The sequence below is a fragment of the Belonocnema kinseyi genome, chromosome 1 (genome assembly GCF_010883055.1).
Source record: "Belonocnema kinseyi isolate 2016_QV_RU_SX_M_011 chromosome 1, B_treatae_v1, whole genome shotgun sequence".
Taxonomy (NCBI): domain Eukaryota; kingdom Metazoa; phylum Arthropoda; class Insecta; order Hymenoptera; family Cynipidae; genus Belonocnema; species Belonocnema kinseyi.
In genome coordinates this window covers 13,204,404-13,214,108 of record NC_046657.1, presented here as the reverse complement: position 1 = coordinate 13,214,108, position 9,705 = coordinate 13,204,404, and the positions used below count along the sequence as shown (strand labels likewise).

Genomic DNA, 9,705 nt, shown 5'->3' with positions numbered 1-9,705 from the left:
GTTACAGTAACTGATCTTGAAAGTAATGAAAACGTTATTCATCATGACGAAATTCGTAATTTCATTGAAACTGCTATCGGCGAGAAAATTCGAGTCCTCTGGCTTAGAGGTTGAAGAAATACGTGAAGAATAAATGATAGGGTAATGAAAGAGACATAATTTTAAAGGTTCAAATGTTGTATGTTAATGCGCCGAAAAGTAATATTCCAATAAATTGTTTGAAGCTTACAGGTCTGAAAATCTGATGAAAAGTAAAGAAATTTGATAGTTTTTAAAAACAGTGAACTTTAAAGCATAGTTTTTCATCGAAAAATAATAGGAAAAATCTGAAAAAAATTCACGGTGGTACTTCAAATATTTCTGAACAGACTGACGTCGAAAAACTTACAAAATATAAATAATTGTTCGTTTTTTGTGAATAAATATGAGACCGAAGTATCTTCAGTTCTAATGAAGAAAATAAAGTGATTTAAATTGTAGCTATCACGTTGTACTATCTGGAACAATTTACAATTTGAAGGAAGCATGTGCTGCTTGTTGTCTTCGTACAAATTGCAATATTTAAAGTCAGTTATTTATATAGGAAAGCAGGTTCGAGAGTCCAGCGTAATGCTGTTTTTTTCAGGGGATCGTTTTCGGTCTTCCTCACCATAGGGAAAGGGTTCGAAGGCCAGAGTGAGGCTCGGAGGTGCAAGTTGGGTACGTCGGGCTGAGGAAAACCGAGGACGATCCATGAAAAAACGGCACAAAGCTGGGCTCTCGCACTGGCATTCCTATATAAAAAACTGACTTCGAATATCGGAATTTTTCACGAAGACAACAAAAAGTATATACTTCCTTCAAACTGTAAATTATTACAGATAGTTCAACTAACTACCTCCAATTTAAATCACTTCATTATCTTCATTAGAACTGAAGATAGTGCGGTCGCATATTTATTCACAAAAAAACAAACAATTATTTACATTTTGCAAATTTTTCCAAGGCAATCTGTTCAGAAATATTTAAAGTACCACCATCAATTTTTTCAGATAATTCCTATTATTTGTCAATAAAAAACTATGCTTCACAGTTCACTGTTCTTAAAAGCTATCAAATTTTCTTACTTTTTATGAAATTTGCAGATCAATTTTTCTTCACTTACTTTTTCAACGTCATAGCCAGAGGACTCGAATTTTCTCGCCGATAATAAATACGTTGGTCCTGTCGAAGCATCTGACTGAACGTTTTAACGACTACTACAAAATAAAAATCACTCCATTAATCGGTTACCAGTACATTTACCTAATCAACAAAGCGTGACTATTGATGATGAAGCAGATGATGGTACTATAAGATCTGCTTTAGAGAAAGAAACTATGTTAATTGACTATTTTGCAATAAATCAATGTGATCCTGATGCTAAGAAATTTAGCTATTCGAAAATCCCAGTACACTATGTGTTTACAAAACAAAACAAAATGTTTAAATGTACAAAAGTAGAAAAAACGAAAAGCCCAATTTAATGTTATCGGACGTATGTATTCTATTAGCCCGACTCAAGTAGAACTTTTCCATCTACGACTGTTATTACTAACAGTGAAAGGAGGTGCGGGTTTTGAAAACATAAAGACAGTTCATGATGAAAGACATGAGACTTTTCATGCTGCGTGTTTAGCATTAGATCTTATTGAAGATGATACAGAGTGGTATCGTGCAGTGACAGAAGGAGAAATATGGATGATGCCTCCACAATTACGACGTTTTTTTGTACGTATTTCAATATACTGTCATCCAAATCATCCGGAAGAACTCTGAGAAAAATTTAAAGACGCTATGTCACAGGACTTTAAAAGAAAATACGAAATATATGAACCATACAGAAGAGCATATCTGGGAATAAACACTTTTCTCTCTTATGAAAAATTAGATAATAGAAGTTTTCCCACGATGCTTCAAATAAATAAAATTCAAACCTATAGTAATGATCAGACAGGTAACGAAATTTTACAACAAATACATGAAGAGATTGGTCAGATACAATATACAAAATTAATTGTCAAACAAAAACATCTTGTTGATACAATATTCAATGTTGTCATGTCAAATGAAAAAACAAATTATGAATCATGTTTCTACATTAATGGCCCAGGTGGATTAGAAAAAAAATTCATTTAAACAACTTTATATCATCTACTGAAAAGTAAAAGAAAAAATATTTATACGATGGCATTGACAGGTATTGCAGCAATATAACTTCCAAGTGAAAAAGCTGTGCATAAGACTTTTGGTATAACTGTTCCCTGTTCCTTTGTTCTCTGATTCCGTATCACGTATCAAAAGTCAATCGAAAGATGCACAATATTCTATAGAAATTGACATCTTCATTTGGGGCAAAACTTTAATGGTACCAAGATATGCGTTGGAATCAGTTGATCGAACACTACGTGACCTCACAAATATTAATTTACCATTCGTGGGTAAAATTATGCTCCTAGGAGGAGATTTTAGACAATTACTGCCCATTAAAGTTAATAGAACACGCCGTGAATTGATCAATCTATCGATTGAATTTAGTTCACTATGGAAACACTTTCATATCTTCTCATTAACTGAAAACTGGCGGACTCTTCCAGAAGGAGCAGAATTTGCAAAATATTTATTATCGGTTGGAGATGGTACTTTAAATGATAACAATGACAATGTAGTACCCTCACAACAATGTGCAGCTAAAAAAAAGGATGGCATAGTCGAAGAGATATTTAAGAAAATTATTTATGAACGCCGTTATGGAGATCTAGCAAAAGTAGCGATATTATCAGCACGGAATATTGATGTTGAAAAATTCAACTCCAGAGTAGTAGAATTATTCGACAAGACCACCGAAAGAATTTATACCAGTGTTGATAGTGTAGAAAATTGTGATAACGAAGATGTTACTGATGCAATCTTGCCAGAATACCTCAACACTTTGAACCCATCTAATTTCTCTCCCTATACATTACGATTGAGAAACGATTCTTCGGACAATCCTGTTGTTTATGTCCGCTGTAAGGTTCTCATAAAGTGTGTTCAAAAAAGTTATTGGCCTGTCATTATCTTGGTTGGACAAGTTTCCTTATTTCGGTAGGAGTATAGTGTGACCTAACACACCTAACAGCTTTTTCAACAAAATAGTTCAACTTTTAAAAAAAGAATTCAATTTTAAACAAAATAGAGTTCAACATTCTTCCAAGAGGTTGCATTTTCAAACAAGGAGCTACATTTTTATGAAAGAATATACATTTTCTATGAAAGAAGACATATTTCCAACCAAATAGTTGCATTTTTTAACTTAATAATTAAGTGTTCTACCGAATATGAGAATTTTTTAAACATATGAGATGGATTCTGTAGCAAAAATATTATATTAGAATTTAAATGAAAGGAATGAGCTTAATACAAAATATTTTGACTTTCTTATTAGGTTCGAGTAATTGAGTTTGCATTTGAGTGAGAAAAATTAGAAAATTAGTTTGCCTGTTACTTCTCCATTTTTTATTCAAAATTAATATTTTAAATTGGAATTTGATCATTCCTAGTGAAAAATTAAACTATATGACTGCAAACTCAAGCTATAGGAATATTCTCTATATATTTAACTAATGAATTCTGATACAATTTTTGAAAGTTTAAATATGCTTCCCTTTCTTACCTAAGATTAGATATTTTTCGCTAAACATATAAAAAATCTATGAACTATTATGACTATAAACAGGATTTTAAAAAACTGTAGGGCATTAAAATTATTAGAAAGGATTTCAAGGTATCTTAAGGCATACGTTTTTATCAGTATTAACATTTTTTTATAAAACTAGACCTCACATACATTATATAGCTCTAAAAATTAACATATTCATCTGCAACGTTTCTATTCAAATTTTCTTTATTTAGGTAATAGCAAAGTTATTTTTAAATAATGATTTCTCAAATTAAAATTCAATGTAATATAATTCGATTTAAATTAACTAAAATTTTCTTAGTGATATTAAATAAAAACTTGGCAAAAAAAATTAACAAATCAGTATTTTACAAGAATATAGACATGAGGCGTGAATTGATCAAGGTAAAATAAATGGAATGTGTGAATTTCATCATAACAATGTCATAATTTTGAGGAGGAACCTTGCTGGTATTGACGTAGTCTTTTTACAGGTTTCGTAATCAGCTTTTAATTGTTTGAATAAAGCTGAAAATTTAATACACTTGATATCTTTTATCAAACATACCTTTTTACCGTTGTTAAAATTCTCGTATAAAACTTTAACTTACATATATTATATAGCTTTAAAAAAATTAATATATATTTTTTAAGTAGACAATGTTATTATTATGTTTCCAAAACATGCGAGAAACATATTAAGCTACAAAACGAGGCAGATTAATTATTTTCTTAAAAAATTTCTTCTTTCAGATAAAAATTATAATTTTTCAACGAAAATTTTCCGTTAAAAATCTGAATGATAACGCATTAAAGAAATTCCCTGTTCAGAGACAAAATAAATTGAATCCTTTCAGAGAATTCCTTATTTTAGATCAGAATTGAGTATTTATTTCAGAAACATCTTGTTCTAAACTAAAATCAGAATTCTCTTTAAAAATTCTACATTTCAAGTTTGAAATGTTACTATTTTGAAAAATTTCTTATTTCATATTTGAATTATAATTTTGTTTCTCTTTTAGGAAATTTTCCGTTTCGAGACAAAACTAATGTAATTCTTTAGAAAAATTCCTTGTTTGAGATTTAGATTATATATATTTTTCTTAATTCACTATTCCAAATCGTAATAATAAAGCTTTGAGAAAATTCTGCATTCTCAGTCAAAATTCAAATTATTATTACGCTGGAAGACTCTTATGGCAATTAACAATGATAGTTTTCCCCAAAATGCCCTGTTTCAAGTTCGAATGATAATTCTTCAAAGAATCTCATTGTTTCAGATATGAAACTTAGAATTAAATTAATTTTTTTCGAAAATTCCCTGTTTCAACTGAGAATTATAATTCTTCTCGAAACCTTCCTGCTTCAAGTAAGAATAATAATTCTTCAGAAAAATTCCTTGTTTCAAATCCGATTTATAATTTTCTTTTAACAATTTACTCTACCAAATAAGAATTTGAAATTATTTTAGAAAATTCCCTTTTTAAAGACAAATTGATTGTAAACCTTTAGGAAAATGCCTTCTTTTAGATGGTAATTGATTTTTTTATTTGCTTTTTGAATAAAATAATTGGTTTTTGAAAACCTAATGTACTAACGCAGAATCAGAATTTTTGTTAAAGTATTCCAGAATTTCTTTGAACTCATTGGAAATTTCTGATGCTGTATTATATTATTTACTGGATCAGTGTAACCATATTTCTTATCTGCTTTCCTTCACATTACGCATATAAATAGACCTTGAAAAAACTAGGCCTTAGTTGAATAAAAATCTTATTTGGTAGAAGAGAAAATTCTATGAAATATTGTATTGTTACAAATCGTCCCATATTTTAAATAGAACATTTATACTTCACCACGCAGCTAGATGATTTTGCAATTAAATTTTAAATAGTTGAGACTTATGTTTAAAATCATTTTCCCTAAATTGAAAAATTATAGTTTATGAAAAAATAGAACGTTAAAGGGGTGGTTCAAAAGGGTTGTGGCAGATAAAATATAACAACAGTCACATGATAGTTGGGGCAGGGGTTCTTCAAATTGATCATGTGATGTTTTTAATTGTACATTTATTTTTAAAAAATATCGTGAAAACAAGGTTTTCCAACCAACTAATCTTCTGCAATAACAAATGACATAAAAGTGAAAAAATTCAAAAAATGTTGCTCACAAACATCAATACTTGCGGTATATTCAGAGAAAAATATATACAAATTAATAAATCCTTATTTCAACCTAGAAAAAAGTCAAATATAGGATAGGGTTATTTTAAACATGCTTAAGATTTCGTTTCATAATACATGGTTTTTAATATAAATAAAAAATGCATGGACTTTAAAGGAAAACGTTGAATGTCAAAATTGTTGAGACTAATAAATTATATTCTTCATTTTATATGACACGACACGATTTTATGGTTAACAAAAAATTAAAAATTTCAATGAAATAATGTAAAAAAAATATATTTTTGTTTTGCATTTTCGTAAAAAATATCAAACACAACATGGTTTAAAGAGACATTTTCTACGATTTTTTTAGAGAAACAATTTTGTTCCTTCGATTTTTGCCTTATCTGGTATCACGTTGGCAAAAAAACGTCAAACCCGAGGACATCTTATGACATGATTCCAAAAACTCCTAAACATTTTATAATCCCTTTAAATCTCGTGAAATTCATAAAAAGCGTTGGAAAACTTTGTGAATTTCTGACAGTTGAAGCAATTCATTGAAATACTTTCGAGTACTTAAATATAAGATAAAATGCCTTAAGACCCCGTAAAATCCTTTCAAATTATTCGAACTCCCTAAAAGTATTTAAAATCTTGTTTATAGTCCAAGCAATTAATAGATTTTTCGTATATTGAGAAGGTATTTTAAAGATTTCACGGGATTTAACAGCATTATAAAATCTTGAAGGGTCTTTCAAATGATTTCATAATATATCCTCGGGATGTAGTATATATATTTATATATTATTATATATGTAAAGTTAATTGACCTAAGTAAAATATTTTATATTTGAAAAACAAAAATTAAAGTTTTTTTGCCAATGCAACGCCAAATAAGAAAAAAGTAGAGGGAACAACTTTGTTTCTCTTAAAAAGTTATTTTACATGATTTCATTGAAATTTATTTTTTTAACCATAAAATTTTATAGTTTCATAGGAAATGAAGAAAAATATAATTTAGTAGTCTTAAGTATTTTTGTACACTTAACGCTTTCCTTTAAATTTAATAAATTATTTGTTTATATTAACAGAAATGAATTACCAAAATCTTATGCATGTTTAAACATGTTGGTAAGCATATTTTTCTTTGATTTTCCACTTTATGTCATTTGTTATTTCAGAAGATTAATTGGTTGGAAAATGTTTTTCTTATGATATTTTTTGGAAGTAAATTTCAAATTAAAAACATCATGTGATCGGCTTAAATAACACCTGTCCCACACCCATGTGATTGTTGTTACACTTTATCTGTCCCCCTCCCTTTAACTACTCCTTCAACGTTCTAATCTTTCATAAACTATACCTTTTCAATTTAGGGAAAATAATTTTAAACATAAATTTTGAAATGTTTAAAAAGTCATTGCAAAATCATCAATCTGTGTGGAAAAGTATAAATGTGCCAGTTAAAAGGTGGAACAGTTTGTAACAATACAATATTTTGTAGAATTTTCTCTTCTATCGAATAAGATTTTTATTTGGCTAAGGCCTACTTTTTCAATGGTCTCTTTATATGCATAATATTAAGGAAAGAAGATGAAAAATTTGGTCTCACTGCTCCAGTTTTAACAGAACATTTTTGAAAAATATTTAATGAAATTTAAAAATAAGTAATTCTAAGAGAGAATTACAATTTTGATCAAGACTGGTGAATATTTAAAAACAATTATGATTCTGAATAGGAGCAAGGAATTTGTTTAAAAACAATTATAATTTATATCTGAAACTATGAGTTTTTCTGAAGAATTATTATTTAAACTTGGAATATGGCATTTATAAAAAAAAATTATAATTATTAGTTCTTATGAAATACCTTTCAGGTTAATAACAATTTGGATTTAAAAACATTAATTTTTCGTAAAAAATTCTGATTCTTGTATAAAACGATGAATTTTTAATCAAAAAAATTATATTTGCATCAAAATATTGAATTTTATAAGGCACCTGCAATTTTGATTAAGAAAAGGGAATTTTATAAGAAATTTGTTAATACGATTTGGAATAGGGAATACAAAAAATATATAGTTTAAATCTGAAACAAGGAATTTTTCTAAAGAATTACACATTATTTTGTCTCTGAACGAGGAATTTTTAATGAATTGTCATTCAGATATGCAACGGGAAATTTTCGTACAACCATTATAATTCTGATTTGAAACCAAATTTAAAAAAAAGAATCACAATTTGCACCTGTTCCTACTCGAAAATACAGTTTCTGGATTTTAGTTGAAGGTGAAGTTTATTGCAGATATTTATTGCAGTTTTGATTGGAAATTCGTATTTTTTTTTTGTAAGAAATATTCTTTTTGTTTAAAAAATTTTTTTTACTTAAAAATTCAACGGTTTTGTTAAAATTCTAGAATTTTATGAAAATTTCGTCTTTTTTATTAGTAAATTAACCTTTTTGTTTAAGAATTCATCTTTTTTAGTTGAATCTGCAACTGTTTGATTTAGAATTCTCGAGGTTTTTTAAAAATTCATTCTTTTTAGTTCGCAATTCAACTTTTTGATTCAGAATTTTTTAATTTATTTGAAAATTGCTATTTTTTTGCTAAAACTATTTTTCATCTGAACGGGAATTTTTTTTAATGAATTATCATTCAGCTATGCGACAGAAAACTTTTGTACAGAAATTATAATTCTGATCCGAAACCAGAAATTTTTAAAAAGAACAAAAATTTGCAGCTGATCCTACTCGAAAGAACAATTTGATGCGATGTTAAATTTATTTAGATAATAACTCTCATTATCATATATGTAAGTAAAAGTTTTATGCGAAAATTTAATAACGGTAAAAAGATATGTTTGATAAAACAAGTCGATTGGATAAGATTTTCAGCTTTATCCAAACAATTAAAAGCTGATTACGATACTTGTAAAAAGACTACGTCAATTCCAGCAAGGTTTTTCCTCAAAATTATGACATTGGTATGATAAAGTTCACACATTCCATTTATTTTACCTTGCTTAATTTACGCCTTATTTCTACATTCTCTGAAAATATTGATTTGTTAATTTTATTTGCCAAGTTTTTATGTAATATAATTGAGAACATTTTAATTAATTTAAATCAAATAATATTACATTAAATTTCAATTCGATAAATGATTATGTAAGAAAAACTTTACTATTACCTAAATAAATAAAATTTGCATAGAAACGTTGCAGATAGAAAAGAATCGATCAGAAAATAAAACAATCCTTTGTTGATTAAAACTGAATTAAGATTTTGACTTTTGTCTTACATGGAAGAGAAAACTTTGAATATTTTTAAAGGCTTTCAAATAAAAAATTACTTCCAACTAAGTTTCTAATTATTTATGAACTACGTTTTATTTTATGGCCAAAAAGATAAGAAAATTTAAATGTTTAAAGTAATTTCAATTCACAAATCAATTTTGTTTTATAAAATTTTTCTCTTCCGGTGGTTTGAATAATGCTTCTGGATTTTTTTAGCCTATGGGCCTAGTTATTCCAAGGTCCATGTCTTTATATTATACGAAGGAGAGCAGACAAAAATTTGTTTACATTACTCTAGAAAATAATTGAATACACTATTCTGACATTAATGATCAATTTGCCCATTACGGCAGATTCATTATTATTCCTTCACATTCATCAAAAGCGTACAAATAATCATAATTCACCAAAATTATAATCAATTTAAAAACAGTCCGTGGCTCTTCTAAACTATATTCAAGTAAAAAAACTGGGAAGAGACATTACTTCATTCATATTTTTATTAGTAATTGTATTTCATTTGAATTAATTTTAAAAGAAAATCAAATAATTTTGTAATTT

General features: G+C 27.7%; 1 protein-coding gene across 1 annotated transcript; it reads left to right on the top strand.

The window, feature by feature from the left end:
* Positions 1–2,383: 2,383 nt before the first annotated feature.
* LOC117176786 lies at positions 2,384–3,109 on the top strand. The gene has a single exon (XM_033367088.1). It carries the CDS (start codon positions 2,384–2,386, stop codon positions 3,107–3,109), a length of 726 nt encoding a protein of 241 aa, XP_033222979.1.
* The last annotated feature ends 6,596 nt before the right edge of the window (positions 3,110–9,705 follow it).

Coding starts and splice junctions, on each gene's coding strand:
- LOC117176786 (XM_033367088.1), top strand. CDS start 2,384: ATGGTACCAAGATATGCGTTGGAATCAGTTGATCGAACACTACGTGAC.